Genomic DNA, 16,097 nt, shown 5'->3' on the forward strand with positions numbered 1-16,097 from the left:
TTGTGGTTAGGGTTAGGGGTGTGTTGGGGTTAGTGTTGTGGTTAGGGGTGTGTTGTGGTTAGGGTTGTGATTAGGATTATGGCTACAGTTGGGATTAGGGTTAGGGGTGTGTTGGGGTTAGTGTTGGAGGTAGAATTGAGGGGTTACCACTGTTTAGGCACATCAGGGGTCTCCAAACGCAACATGGCGCCACCATTGATTCCAGCCAATCTCGTATTCAAAAAGTCAAATGGTGCTCCCTCACTTCCGAGCCCTGACGTGTGCCCAAACAGTGGTTTACCCCCACATATGGGGTACCAGCATACTCAGGACAAACTGCGCAACAATTACTGGGGTCCAATTTCTCCTGTTACCCTTGTGAATCTAAAAAAATGCTTGCTAAAACATAATTTTTGAGGAAAGAAAAATGATTTTTTATTTTCACGGCTCTGCGTTGTAAACGTCTGTGAAGCACTTGGGGGTTCAAAGTGCTCACCACATATCTAGATAAGTTCCTTGGGGGGTCTAGTTTCTAAAATGGGGTCACTTGTGGGGGGTTTCTACTGTTTAGGCACACCAGGGGCTCTGCAAACGCAACGTGACACCCGCAGACCATTCCATCAAAGTCTGCATTTCAAAAGTCACTACTTCCCTTCTGAGCCCCGACGTGTGCCCAAACAGTGGTTTACCCCCACATATGGGGTATCAGCGTACTCAGGAGAAACTGGACAACAACTTTTGGGGTCCAATTTCTCCTGTAACCCTTGGGAAAATAAAAAATTCTGGGCTAAATAATTATTTTTGAGGAAAGAAAACGTATTTATTATTTTCACGGCTCTGCATTATAAACTTCTATGAAGCACTTGGGGGTCAAAGTGCTCACCACACATCTAGATAAGTTCCTTTCAGGGTCTAGTTTCCAAAATGGGGTCACTTGTGGGGGGTTTCTACTGTTTAGGCACATCAGGGGCTCTGCAAACGCAACGTGACGCCCGCAGAGCATTCCATCAAAGTCTGCATTTCAAAACGTCACTACTTCAATTCCAAGCCCCGGCATGTGCCCAAACAGTAGTTTACCCCCACATATGGGGTATCACCGTACTCAGGAGAAACTGGACAACAAATATTGGGGTCAAATTTCTCCTGTTACCCTTGGGAAAATTAAAAAATTCTGGGCTAAATAATTATTTTTGAGGAAAGAAAACGTATTTATTATTTTCACGGCTCTGCATTATAAACTTCTATGAAGCACTTGGGGGTTCAAAGTGCTCACCACACATCTAGATAAGTTCCTTTGGGGGTCTAGTTTCCAAAATGGGGTCACTTGTGGGGGGTTTCTACTGTTAAGCCACATCAGGGGCTCTGCAAACGCAACGTGACGCCCACAGAGCATTCCATCAAAGTCTGCATTTCAAAACGTCACTACTTCACTTCCGAGCCCCGGCATGTGCCCAAACAGTGATTTACCCCCACATATGGGGTATCAGCGTACTCAGGAGAAACTGGACAACAACTTTTGGGGTCAATTTCTCCTGTTACCCTTGGGAAAATAAAAAATTGCAGGCTAAAAGATCATTTTTGAGAAAATAATTTTTTTTTTTATTTTCATGGCTCTGCGTTATAAACTTCTGTGAAGCACTTGGGGGTTCAAAGTCCTCACCACACATCTAGATTAGTTCCTTTGGGGGTCTAGTTTCTAAAATGGTGTCATTTCTGGGGGATCTCCAATGTTTAGGCACACAGGGGCTCTCCAAACGTGACATGGTGTCCGCTAATGATTGGAGCTAATTTTCCATTTAAAAAGCCAAATGGCGTGCCATCCCTTCCGAGCCCTGCCGTGCGCCCAAACAGTGGTTTACCCCCACATATGGGGTATCAGCGTACTCAGGACAAACTGGACAACAATATTTGGGGTCCAATTTCTCCTATTATCCTTGGCAAAATAGGAAATTCCAGGCTAAAAAATCATTTTTGAGGAAAGAAAAATTATTTTTTATTTTCATGGCTCTGCGTTATAAACTTCTGTGAAGCACCTGGGGGTTTAAAGTGCTCAATATGCATCTAGATAAGTTCCTTGGGGGGTCTAGTTTCCAAAATGGGGTCACTTGTGGGGGAGCTCCAATGTTTAGGCACACAGGGGCTCTCCAAACGCGACATGGTGTCCGCTAACAATTGGAGCTAATTTTCCATTCAAAAAGTCAAATGGCACGCCTTCTCTTCCGAGCCCTGCCGAGTGCCCAAACAGTGGTTTACCCCCACATATGAGGTATCGGCGTACTCGGGAGAAATTGCCCAACAAATTTTATGATCCATTTTATCCTACTGCCCATGTGAAAATGAGAAAATTGAGGCGAAAAGAATTTTTTTGTGAAAAAAAATTACTTTTTCATTTTTACAGATCAATTTGTGAAGCACCTGAGGGTTTAAAGTGCTCACTAGGCATCTAAATTAGTTCCTTGGGGGGTCTAGTTTCCAAAATGGGGTCACTTGTGGGGGAGCGCCAATGTTTAGGCACACAGGAGCTATCCAAACGCGACATGGTGTCCGCTAACGATGGAAATAATTTTTCATTCAAAAAGTCAAATGGCGCTCCTTCCCTTCCGAGCCTTACCATGTGCCCAAACAGTGGTTTACCCCCACATATGAGGTATTGGTGTACTCAGGAGAAATTGCCCAACACATTTTAGGATCCATTTTATCCTGTTGCCCATGTGAAAATGAAAAAATTGAGGCTAAAAGAATTTTTTTGTGAAAAAAAAGTACTTTTTCATTTTTACGGATCAATTTGTGAAGCACCTGGGGGTTCAAAGTGCTCACTATGCATCTAGATAAGTTCCTTGGGGCGTCTAGTTTCCAAAATGGGGTCACTTGTGGGGGAGCTCCAATTTTTAGGCACACGGGGGCTCTCCAAACGTGACATGGTGTCCGCTAAAGAGTGGAGCCAATTTTTGATTCAAAAAGTCAAATGGCGCTCCTTCCCTTCCAAGCCCTGCCGTGCGCCAAAACAGTGGTTTACCCCCACATATGAGGTATCAGCGTACTCAGGACAAATTGGACAACAACGTTCGTGGTTCAGTTTCTCCTTTTACCATTGGGAAAATAAAAAAATTGTTGCTAAAAGATAATTTTTGTGACTAAAAAGTTAAATGTTCATTTTTTCCTTCCATGTTGCTTCTGCTGCTGTGAAGCACCTGAAGGGTTAATAAACTTCTTGAATGTGGTTTTGAGTACCTTGAGGGGTGCAGTTTTTAGAATGGTGTCACTTTTGGGTATTTTCAGCCATATAGACCCCTCAAACTGACTTCAAATGTGAGGTGGTCCCTAAAAAAAATGGTTTTGTAAATTTCGTTGTAAAAATGACAAATCGCTGGTCGAATTTTAACCCTTATAACTTCCTAACAAAAAAAAATTTTGTTTCCAAAATTGTGCTGATGTAAAGTAAACATGTGGGAAATGTTATTTATTAACTATTTTGTGTCACATATCTCTCTGGTTTAACAGAATAAAAATTCAAAATGTGAAAATTGCGAAATTTTCAAAATTTTCGCCAAATTTCCGTGTTTATCACAAATAAATGCAGAATTTATTGACCTAAATTTACCACTAACATGAAGCCCAATATGTCACGAAAAAACAATCTCAGAACCGCTAGGATCCGTTGAAGCGTTCCTGAGTTATTACCTCATAAAGGGACACTGGTCAGAATTGCAAAAAACGGCAAGGTCTTTAAGGTCAAAATAGGCTGGGTCTTGAAGGGGTTAACATGGGGGACGCGTGCGTTTTTTTGGTAGCGTTTTCCAACATGTGCGCCGGACGCAAGAAAATGCAACAAGTTGCATTTTTCGTGCGTCCAATTTTCGTCAAAAAACGACGCACGCGTCGCAAAACGCAGCGTTTTTGTGCGCGTTTTTGGTGAGTCGTGCGTTGCGTCGCCGTTGCGTCGCCGACGCATCGGCGCGCAACGCTAATGTGAACGTAGTCTTAGAGATTGTCCACTACTAGGACAACCCTTTCTTAAACTAAATATTCTGCCCCAATAAAATAATAAAGCCTGTACTCACCTCCCCTGCTGCCTCGGTTCCCGCACTCGTGGTCCCGGGGCTGTGATGCGGTGGAATGACATGTGATGTCCGGCGCCCAATCAAGGCTGGCGTCACTGTCTCCACATTTGGATAAACTGAACATGGAGAGGAAGTCTGGGCTGCAGCTGACCCCTGGCTTCTTCTTGATGTTCAGTTTGCAGGAAGGCGGAGACAGTGACGCCAGCGCTGATTGGGCGCCGGACATCACATGTCATTCCACCGCATCACAGCCTCGGGGAGAGTGGATGCGGACACCGGGCGGAGCGCCACAGACACCGGGCGGAGCGCCACAGACACCGGGCGGAGCGCCACAGACACCGGGCGGAGCGCCACAGACACCGGGCGGAGCGCCACAGACACCGGGCGGAGCGCCACAGACACCGGGCGGAGCGCCACAGACACCGGGCGGAGCGCCACAGACACCGGGCGGAGCGCCACAGACACCGGGCGGAGCGCCACAGACACCGGGCGGAGCGCCACAGACACCGGGCGGAGCGCCACAGACACCGGGCGGAGCGCCACAGACACCGGGCGGAGCGCCACAGACACCGGGGGGAGCGCCACAGACACCGGGGGGAGCGCCACAGACACCGGGGGGAGCGCCACAGACACCGGGGGGAGCGCCACAGACACCGGGGGGAGCGCCACAGACACCGGGGGGAGCGCCACAGACACCGGGGGGAGCGCCACAGACACCGGGGGGAGCGCCACAGACACCGGGGGGAGCGCCACAGACACCGGGGGGAGCGCCACAGACACCGGGGGGAGCGCCACAGACACCGGGGGGAGCGCCACAGACACCGGGGGGAGCGCCACAGACACCGGAGGTTGGGTATAGCCTCTATTTTATCAGGTCTGAACATTTAATTTAAGAAGCATATGTTCTGACAGAAGTACAGAAGTGACTGAGGAGCGGTGAGTGGTGACCACATTTTTACACTGACTAACTGAGGGGCGATCTAATAACCATGTATAAGTATATAAGGGGACAATACAAATATCTCGCTGAGGATCTGTTTATACCAAGGGAGGTGACGGGCACAAGGGGGCATTCTTTTCGTCTGGAGGATAGAAGGTTTTTCCACCAACATAGAAGAGGATTCTTTACTGTTAGGGCAGTGAGAATCTGGAATTGCTTGCCTGAGGAGGTGGTGATGGCGAACTCAGTTGAGGGGTTCAAGAGAGGCCTGGATGTCTTCCTGGAGCAGAACAATATTGTATCATACAATTATTAGGTTCTGTAGAAGGACGTAGATCTGGGGATTTATTATGATGGAATATAGGCTGAACTGGATGGACAAATGTCTTTTTTCGGCCTTACTAACTATGTTACTATGTATATCACTTCAGTCTCCGATTGGGAGAAAGGATTTTTATTTGCCCGCAAACTGTTGCTTGCTCTGCTCCGGAAAAAATACAAAATAAAATCCTCACGAGATGGACTCATTCTCCATCAAAATTACACGGCATTTTTCCATCCGTCCCCGATACATGTTGGCGCTGTGAACTTTTTGGGAAATCCTCAATTACTGGGGTAGGGGTGAGAATTGTCCTCACATCGATCTTCTAACTATTCTACCTTCCTCAATAAGCTGTCAAAAGAGATACGCTTTCGCTTGACGGCTTCTCATGCAGCGATTCCACGTTATCGGAAATAGTCTCCAATACCTACTACAGCAGAATGGTGTAAAGAAATGGTTAATATTCGCAGAATGGAAGGACTTTCTGCTGAATGCCCTGGAACTTCTGACAAATTTAGGAGAATTTGGATCCTGTTTCAGAATTTATCGTAGTTTCATAAAGTATTTCTTTTGTTATAGAAGCACACTGAAATTTTCATCTGCTTAATTATAGTTAAAGCTTTAATAATAGAAATGTTACTCATATATATTTCTTCCTATAAGAGAATTATCTTACTGTTGGATGATGGTCTTCTATGACAATGTTATATTGCAATATGTCTGTTATACCTGTATTTGTTCAACTTTACTTTAATAAAAAGAGACTGCCCATAAATCTAACACTTATAGTAAGGAGGCCTGTGATGATCACACTATCCTCAGTGGGCGCCATCCATTAAGAGTGGGCAGATCTCCCACTTCTGCAACTACATTTTTAGATTGCAGAGTATGGAAATAATCAAATCAATGTGGATATAGTGTCAAATGTATAGCGACATTCAAGGTATTAACAGCAGCAACCTGAGTTAGCTGCTGCCAGAGGACGGCTGCAGAACACGGGTGCTTACATCTACTGGGCATGGTGTGGGGTGAGCTGAGCCCGTGCCAGACATGCGTCACACATGTACGGTGGATTTTGGGAAGGGGTTAAAACCATCTGCCATATTCTGCAAACAGAAGCACTGTCCCAGTCTCCCTTATTACAATGACCACATTGCACAGCAACCACCATTGAGTGTAACAGCAGCTGGCACCTGTCGTGCCCATTTGGGTGCTGATCTTTGTTTTGCACAGATCACAATGTGGGTCGGGTGGCCGCATGTCCACAACTGTGTAACAGCCGGCTGATGCCCAGAGACAGCGTGTGACTCGTGTGAGCAAAGGTCGCACAAGAGACGGTGGATGTAAAAGAGGAACGGAATAGATAGCATCCTCACCACGCCATGGGACGATTTTCTTCCACACTAGAATAGCAGCTGTTCCACAAACTGGGTGTGTGTATATTACATTTATATATTATATATGTATATATGTCCTGTCCAACTCATGGATGGCTTCCTGGGAATGTGGTGCTCCATGTGCAAGGAGTAGAGCTCTGCTATTATAAGCAGGGCTGTGCAGTCGGTAAGCAAAACCTCAGACTCCTCAATTTCCATGACACAGACTCCACAGCCCTGCTTATAAGACCTACAATAATGAATTATCCGTACCGTGCTGCAATAGCTGCAGGAAGCGTTACAAGTCTGGGACATGCAGAGGACAACGCCAAGAAGCAGCGGGCGTACGGCACACTCCTAATCAGCTGGCCATACACCTCAGTTACAAGAGGAATCAGGGGTGCACGACTATCACAAATAAATCAACATATAAATTGCGAAAATGGGGTGCAGCACCTAGTATGTATTGGATATGAACGAAAGAGGAGAAAAAAAAAAAAAGACTAGACTAGTAATGGTGTGCACATCCACATAGTAAAATAGAAGAAAAAACCTTTATTGCACCTCAAGACAAAACAACATTTAAAAACATGTAAAATACATATAACATCACCAATAAACCATCACCCCCAAAGAACTAGGCCAATTAGGCATAAAGTGGAACAAATGAAATAATCAATACCCGTCAGACTCCTCTCTCCAGGTGCTCTGCCAATGTGTTATTGGTAGAAAGAGGGGAGTGCGCTGCCAATAGACCCCCCTGGCATCGTCTTATCTCCCAGACAACAGAAGACCACTCCTAATGTCCCATGGGGGGAGGCTCTGTGCAGATTAGATAAATGGGAGATCGGACAGCTTTAGTTCAAAGGCCTCCAGGCAGATTAGAATAAAGTAGTGCAAAATCGCCGATATCGGCCAACAGCCTAAAGGTACCTTCACACTAAACGATATCGCTAGCAATCCGTGACGTTGCAGCGTCCTCGCTAGCGATATCGTTCAGTTTGACAGGCAGCAGCGATCAGAATCCTGCTGTGGTGTCGTTGGTCGGGGCTAGAGGGCCAGAACTTTATTTGGTCGCTGGATCTCCCGCTGACATCGCTGAATCGGCGTGTGTGACGCCGATTCAGCGATGTCTTCGCTGGTAACCAGGGTAAACATCGGGTTACTAAGCGCAGGGCCGCGCTTAGTAACCCGATGTTTACCCTGGTTACCAGCGTAAACGTAAAAAAAACAAACACTTCATACTTACCTTCCGCTGTCTGTCCCCGGCGCTCTGCTTTCCTGCACTCACCGTGAGCACTGCGGCCGGAAAGCAGAGCGGTGACGTCACTCCTCTGCTTTCCGGCCGCTGTGCTCACAGCCAGTACAGAGAAGCACAGCGCCGAGGGACAGACAGCGGAAGGTAAGTATGAAGCATTTGTTTTTTTTACTTTTAGGATGGTAACCAGGGTAAACATCGGGTTACTAAGCGCGGCCCTGCGCTTAGTAACCTGATGTTTACCCTGGTTACCGGCATCGTTGGTCGCTGGAGAGCGGTCTGTGTGACAGCTCTCCAGCGACCAAACAGCGACGCTGCAGCGATCCGGATCGTTGTCTGGATCGTTGCAGCGTCGTTTAGTGTGACGGTACCTTTACGTGCACAGGGCCTTCACCAGATTATGTCAGGGAAGGGAAGGATCCAACCTGCCAGATTTCCAATGGCCGATTAATTTGTTCCCCAGGACATAAACCGCCAACCAAGGAGCCTGGTGTGGGAGAGTTGGAGGAGATGGCTGCCGACCAAACGATCTAATGTGTCCCTTTAGAATAGGGCCACATAAGAGGGCAGCGCACCCGACTGTGTACACGTACTTAATATAAAGACTGATGCTTCCTTCAGCACCACTGGGGTCTCTTGTTTACACCCCCTCCCACCCAGAGTGATGACCATTACTGCTTTATTATGGAGCATGTCAGCAGAAGTAGCCATGTTTGAGCATTCAGGCCTCCTCCTGAGGTAGGTCTGCACACGGGGACGTTATTGTGCCCCACAATGCAGGATTAAGCCATCGTACAGGCCGTGCTTGGGCTCTTGCAGTTTTTCCTTCCGATTACAGAACATTTTTGCACACCCAGGGCTGGTCTAAGAATGATCACCACCCGATGGCAGCTTGAAGATTTGGCCTTGTATCATTATTAGAAAAAAAGTCACTGAAATTCAGCTTTTAGCCAACATCAGGGGTCCCTGTCTAGCTACATAGCCTGGATTTATGGTTATGGCCCATGAGTTAGCTCACATGGAGCCTACACGAAGCAGGGCTGCACGTGTGAAGATTGGGAAGTGTTACCTATTAATGATCACAACATACTGTACAATTATCAGTAGAGGACAGATGACGGCAAATGGGGAAGTGTGGACCACGCCAAGAGATCAGTATAATAAACATACAATCATTAACTGTGGAAGATGGATGGCACCTGGCTTTTGTGACAACCTGGCACTGGCACTATAAACAGTCATAAAATACAGATAAGTAGCCAGAATGGGGAAAGCCGATCGATATGTGCATCAGGTCTTGGGAACATGAAGGTGCCATGGATTTTAAAGCCAAATCCCAAGCAAAAATAATAATTTTCACCAAATGTTAAATTTACCAGTTAGGTGTCAATGCAGAGGTCTTCCCTGTGGTAGGATTATGTGCACTGAGCAATGCGCACCCCGAGAAAAACTGTCCGACACCCAACAAGTAGAATTTCATTACAGGCCGCGTGCAGAATGTATGGCGTTTGGTAAGGAGCGGAGCCTGATCCTTAACGGGCAGACGCCGACTGTATTACACGGTCAGCATCTGCCTATAACAGCAGTGACCAGAGCTAGCTCCGACTGCTGCTGTTTGCAAATTAAATGCAGTTGTCAATGAACTACAGCGGTATGCAATGCCATGAAGAGCCGGCTCCCATTGTGATCACTGTAATGGGATAGTGGGCAGCTCATTATTCACCATAACAATGAGGAGCCCACTGCAGCCCCTCCACTACCCGTCACTACCATCCTCACACTCCTATGATGCCCAGCTGCAGGCTTGGCTCTATAAGAGAATGTCAATTACACCATGTACTAAAACACTGCGATTGCAGTAGATAGCAAAAGGGGTACGACTGCAGATTCAGCTCGCCTAAGGGAGCCAATAAGAAAAAAAAAGTTTAATTTTTTTTACCAAAATATAAAAATATAAAAGTTTGCAAAGTTCAGAATTTTTCTACATCAAACTTACCTGCGTTACTAGGTCATGTTTACAGCACAATGAATGACGAAAATACAAACAAAAAACAGCGGAATTCTGGATTGTTTTTAACCACTCCATTTTTTATGCATTTTTCAGTACATCATATCGTAAAATAAATCGAGTCATTTCAAACTACAACTCATCCCACAATTAATAAGCCGTCATACCACTATGATGTTGGGAAAGTAAAGCAATCGCTCTGGAAAGGAGGAGAAAATAAAAACAAAAATGGAAAGTCGACTCCTTATTAAATAGTGATGAGGGAACGTGCTTCGTATAAGGGGTTATCTGAGCATGCTCGGGTGCTAACCTGGTGACTTCGGCTTGCTCGATAAATATGTTTGGGCCCCCGCAGGCCCATGCATGGCTCGCGACTGTTCGATAACCTCAATACGTGCATGGATCCCAGCATGTACTGCAGCTGTCAAACAGCCACGAAAAATACAGGTGAGGGGACGTGAACATAGTATTCGGGCACGCCGAAGTCACTGATGGCACACAGCGAGAACTAGGTGGGTGACACAGGGCATCCGGCAACCCTGCATGACGTGACTTGTTTACATGCCAAGACAATAACCCAACACTGTGGGCACACCGCTGGTGGCATGGGTGACAGTCACGTATCGTAACAGAAGGTTATAAAGCTAAACTTACACTCATTACTTAGATCTTACAGCGATCACATTCTGGTCACTCCAGACTCACTTACCGATCTTGGAGGGAAATAGAGTTTCATCATCCAGTTGGTCTTGAACCCAGGTCATCAGATAATCAATATACTTGGGAGCAGAACACTTGATGGGCTTTTTTATGTTTGTGCCATCTGCCCAATGATATTCATACCTGCAAAATATCAAAAACAGCCCATGACTCCATTCTATTGCAACAGCACCTGTTTCCTTAGCATAAACCTAGTCCAAGCAGTCTAAAGATCAGCGACCGTCACCACAATGGTGCTCAGTGAATGATTAGATTTGGTGTCTAGTGAGACAAAGGCCCCAAGACACCAGCTTATTGGCACAAAAACATTAGTAAGTTGCATAAAAATGTTGCAACTTTTGCTACTTTAACGTTAGTCCATTGGGGGCATATAGCTTCTGGTCAACCATCAGTCTGACTTGTACTCATTAAGATCGGCGCTGTACGGTAAAAAAAAAAAGTTAGCCATCAGAAAAAAAACACACAAAAAAAAGTGGGTCATTTGTGCCAGAATTCTATCTTAACCCCTTCATGACCCAGCCTATTTTGACCTTAAAGACCTTGCCGTTTTTTGCAATTCTGACCAGTGTCCCTTTATGAGGTAATAACTCAGGAACGCTTCAACGGATCCTAGCGGTTCTGAGATTGTTTTTTCGTGATATATTGGGCTTCATGTTAGTAGTAAATTTAGGTCAATAAATTCTGCGTTTATTTGTGATAAAAACGGAAATTTGGCAAAAATTTTGAAAATTTCGCAATTTTCACATTTTGAATTTTTATTCTGTTAAACCAGAGAGTTATGTGACACAAAATAGTTAATAAATAACATTTCCCACATGTGTACTTTACATCAGCACAATTTTGGAAACAAAATTTTTTTTTGCTAGGAAGTTATAAGGGTTAAAATTTGACCAGCGATTTCTCATTTTTACAACAAAATTTACAAAACCATTTTTTTTTAGGGACCACCTCACATTTGAAGTCAGTTTGAGGGGTCTATATGGCTGAAAATACCCAAAAGTGACACCATTCTAAAAACTGCACCCCTCAAGGTGCTCAAAACCACATTCCAGAAGTTTATTAACCCTTCAGGTACTTCACAGCAGCAGAAGTAACATGGAAGGAAAAAATGAACATTTAACTTTTTAGTCACAAAAATGATCTTTTAGCAACAATTTTTTTATTTTCCCAATGGTAAATGGAGAAACTGAACCACGAAAGTTGTTGTCCAATTTGTCCTGAGTACGCTGATACCTCATATGTGGGGGTAAACCACTGTTTGGGCGCACGGCAGGGCTTGGAAGGGAAGGAGCGCCATTTGACTTTTTGAATGAAAAATTGGCTCCACTCTTTAGCGGACACCATGTCACGTTTGGAGAGCCCCCGTGTGCCTAAAAATTGGAGCTCCCCCACAAGTGACCCCATTTTGGAAACTAGACGCCCCAAGGAACTTATCTAGATGCATAGTGAGCACTTTGAACCCCCAGGTGCTTCACAAATTGATCTGTAAAAATGAAAAAGTACTTTTTTTTCACACAAAAAATTCTTTTAGCCTCAATTTTTTCATTTTCACATGGGCAACAGGATAAAATGGATCCTAAAATTTGTTGGGCAATTTCTCCTGAGTACACCGATACCTCACATGTGGGGGTAAATTACTGTTTGTGCACATGGTGAGGCTTGGAAGGGAAGGAGCGCCATTTGACTTTTTGAATGAAAAATTATCTCCATCGTTAGCGGACACCATGTCGCGTTTGTAGAGCCCCTGTGTGCCTAAACATTGGAGCTCCCCCACAAGTGACCCCATTTTGGAAACTAGACCCCCCAAGGAACTTATCTAGATGCCTAGTGAGCACTTTAAACCTTCAGGTGCTTCACAAATTGATCTGTAAAAATGAAAAAGTACTTTTATTTCACAAAAAAATTCTTTTCGCCTCAATTTTTTCATTTTCACATGGGCAATAGGATAAAATGGATCATAAAATTTGTTGGGCAATTTCTCCCGAGTACGCCGATACCTCATATGTGGGGGTAAACCACTGTTTGGGCACACGGCAGGGCTCGGAAGGGAAGGCGCGCCATTTGACTTTTTGAATGGAAAATTAGCTCCAATTGTTAGCGGACACCATGTCGCGTTTGGAGAGCCCCTGTGTGCCTAAACATTGGAGCTCCCCCACAAGTGACCCCATTTTGGAAACTAGACCCCCAAAGGAACTTATCTAGATGCATATTGAGCACTTTAAACCCCCAGGTGCTTCACAGAAGTTTATAACGCAGAGCCATGAAAATAAAAAATAATTTTTCTTTCCTCAAAAATGATTTTTTAGCCTGGAATTTCCTATTTTGCCAAGGGTAATAGGAGAAATTGGACCCCAAATGTTCTTGTCCAGTTTGTCCTGAGTACGCTGATACCCCATGTGTGGGGGTAAACCACTGTTTGGGCGCACGGCAGGGCTCGGAAGGGAAGGCACGCCATTTGGCTTTTTAAATGGAAAATTAGCTCCAATCATTAGCGGACACCATGTCACGTTTGGAGAGCCCCTGTATGCCTAAACATTGGAGATCCCCCACAAATGACCCCATTTTGGAAACTAGACCCCCAAAGGAACTAATCTAGATGTGTGGTGAGGACTTTGAACCCCCAAAGTGCTTCACAGAAGTTTATAACGCAGAGCCATGAAAATAAAAAATAAAAATTATTTTCTCAAAAATGATCTTTTAGCCTGCAATTTTTTATTTTCCCAAGGGTAACAGGAGAAATGTCACCCCAAAAGTTGTTGTCCAGTTTCTCCTGAGTACGCTGATACCCCATATGTGGGGGTAAACCACTGTTTGGGCACATGCCGGGGCTCGGAAGTGAAGTAGTGACGTTTTGAAATGCAGACTTTGATGGAATGCTCTGCGGGCGTCACGTTGCGTTTGCAGAGCCCCTGATGTGGCTTAACAGTAGAAACCCCCCACAAGTGACCCCATTTTTGAAACTAGACCCCAAAAGGAACTTATCTAGATGTGTGGTGAGCACTTTGAACCCCCAAGTGCTTCACAGAAGTTTATAACGCAGAGCCGTGAAAATAATAAATACGTTTTCTTTCCTCAAAAATAATTATTTAGCCCAGAATTTTTTATTTTCCCAAGGGTAACAGGAGAAATTGGACCCAAGTAATTGTTGCGCAGTTTATCCTGAGTATGCTGGTACCCCATATGTGGGGGTAAACCGCTGTTTGGGCACACATCGGGGCTCGGAAGTGAGGGAGCACCATTTGACTTTTTGAATACGAGATTGGCTGGAATCAATGGTGGCGCCATGTTGCGTTTGGAGACCCCTGATGTGCCTAAACAGTGGTAACCCCTCAATTCTAACTCCAACACTAACCCCAACACACCCCTAACTCTAATCCCAACTGTAGCCATAACCCTAATCACAACCCTAACCCCAACACACCCCTAACCACAACCCTAACCCCAACACACCCCTAACCCTAACTCCAACTGTAGCCATAACCCTAATCACAACCCTAATTCCAACCCTAACCCTAAGGCTATGTGCCCACGTTGCGGATTCGTGTGAGATTTTTCAGCATCATTTTTGAAAAATCCGCGGGTAAAAGGCACTGCGTTTTACCTGCGGATTTTCCGCGGATTTCCAGTGTTTTTTGTGCGGATTTCGCCTGCGGATTCCTATTGAGGAACAGGTGTAAAACACTGCGGAATCCGCACAAAGAATTGACATGCTGCGGAAAATACAACGCAGCGTTTCCGCGCGGTATTTTCCGCACCGTGGGCACAGCGGATTTGGTTTTCCATAGGTTTACATGGTACTGTAAACCTGATGGAACACTGCTGCGGATCCGCAGCGGCCAATCCGCTGCGGATCCGCAGCCAAATCCGCACCGTGTGCACATAGCCCAATTCTAAAGGTATGTGCACACGCTGCGGAAAATGCTGCGGATCCGCAGCAGTTTCCCATGAGTTTACAGTTCAATGTAAACCTATGGGAAACAAAAATCGCTGTACACATGCTGCAGAAAAACTGCACGGAAACGCAGGGGTTTACATTCCGCAGCATGTCGCTTCTTTCTGCGGATTCCGCAGCGGTTTTACAACTGCTCCAATAGAAAATCTCAGTTGTAAAACCGCAGTGAAATACGCATAAAAAACGCGGTAAATCCGCCATAAATCCGCAGCGGTTTAGCACTGCGCATTTATCAAATCCGCAGCGGAAAAATCCGCAGAGGACCAGAATACGTGTGCACATACCGAAACCCTAACCCTAACCCTACCCCTAACCCTACCCCTATTCTAACATTAGTGGAAAAAAAAAAAAATTCTTTATTTCTTTCATTGTCCCTACCTATGGGGGTGACAAAGGGGGGCGGGGGGGGGGGGGTCATTTATTATTTTTTTTATTTTGATCACTGAGATATAATCATTAGCACATTAGTATTTCCAGCCATGGGCGATGATATTTCAGCATCGGCCATGGCTGGATTGTAATATTTCACCCGTTATAATGGGTGAAATATTACAAATCGCTCTGATTGGCAGTTTCACTTTCAACAGCCAATCAGAGCGATCGTAGCCACGGGGGGGGTGAAGCCACCCCCCCTGGGCTAAACTACCACTCCCCCTGTCCCTGCAGATCGGGTGAAATGGGAGTTAACCCTTTCACCCGATCTGCAGGGACGCGATCTTTCCATGACGCCACATAGGCTTCATGGGTCGGATTGGCACCGACTTTCATGACGCCTACGTGGCGTCATGGGTCGGGAAGGGGTTAAGAGCAAAAATTCTGACGCATTTGTATTAGAAAATTTGCTCCTATGTCTCAAAATCACATTAAGATTCTCATAGGTAGATCATAACTAGTATGCAGGGCTGTGGAGTCGGTAAGGCTACGTTCACACTAGCGTTGTGCGCCGCTGCGTCGCCGACGCAACGCACGCAAAAATCGGACGCAAGAAAAATGCAACTTGTTGCGTTTTCTTGGTCCGACGCTTGCGGCAAAAAAGACGCATGCGTCGCACAACGCAACAAACAAAAACGCATGCGTCCCCCATGTTAAATATAGGGGCGCATGACGCGTGCGTCGCCGCTGCGTCGCCCGACGCTAACCCGACGCACACTAGCATAACGTTAGTGTGAACGTAGCCTAAGTCAAACCTTCGACTCCTCCACTTCCCAGACTCCCAACACCACAGCACTGGTCACTACTGAGCATGTACATAAAGTGCAGCACAGATTCATCTCAGCTACGACCCCACAGCACTGGTCACTACTGAGCATGTACATAAAGTGCAGCACAGATTCATCTCAGCTACGACCCCACAGCACTGGTTACTACTGAGCATGTACATAAAGTGCAGCACAGATTCATCTCCGCTACGACCCCACAGCACTGGTCACTACTGAGCATGTACATAAAGTGCAACACAGATTCATCTCGGCTACGACCCC

General features: G+C 45.7%; 1 protein-coding gene across 1 annotated transcript in view; it reads right to left on the reverse strand.

Annotated features, from left to right (window-relative positions):
• The window catches only part of MOB1A (MOB kinase activator 1A), a 60,616-nt gene that overhangs the window by 22,988 nt on the left and 21,531 nt on the right, over window positions 1-16,097 (reverse strand). Inside the window, exon 4 of the mRNA XM_069766518.1 lies at window positions 10,654-10,787. Within this exon, the coding sequence (XP_069622619.1) occupies window positions 10,654-10,787 (134 nt within the window). The remainder of the gene's footprint in view (window positions 1-10,653; window positions 10,788-16,097) is intronic.

Source organism: Ranitomeya imitator, chromosome 4 (assembly GCF_032444005.1).
Source record: "Ranitomeya imitator isolate aRanImi1 chromosome 4, aRanImi1.pri, whole genome shotgun sequence".
Classification (NCBI taxonomy): domain Eukaryota; kingdom Metazoa; phylum Chordata; class Amphibia; order Anura; family Dendrobatidae; genus Ranitomeya; species Ranitomeya imitator.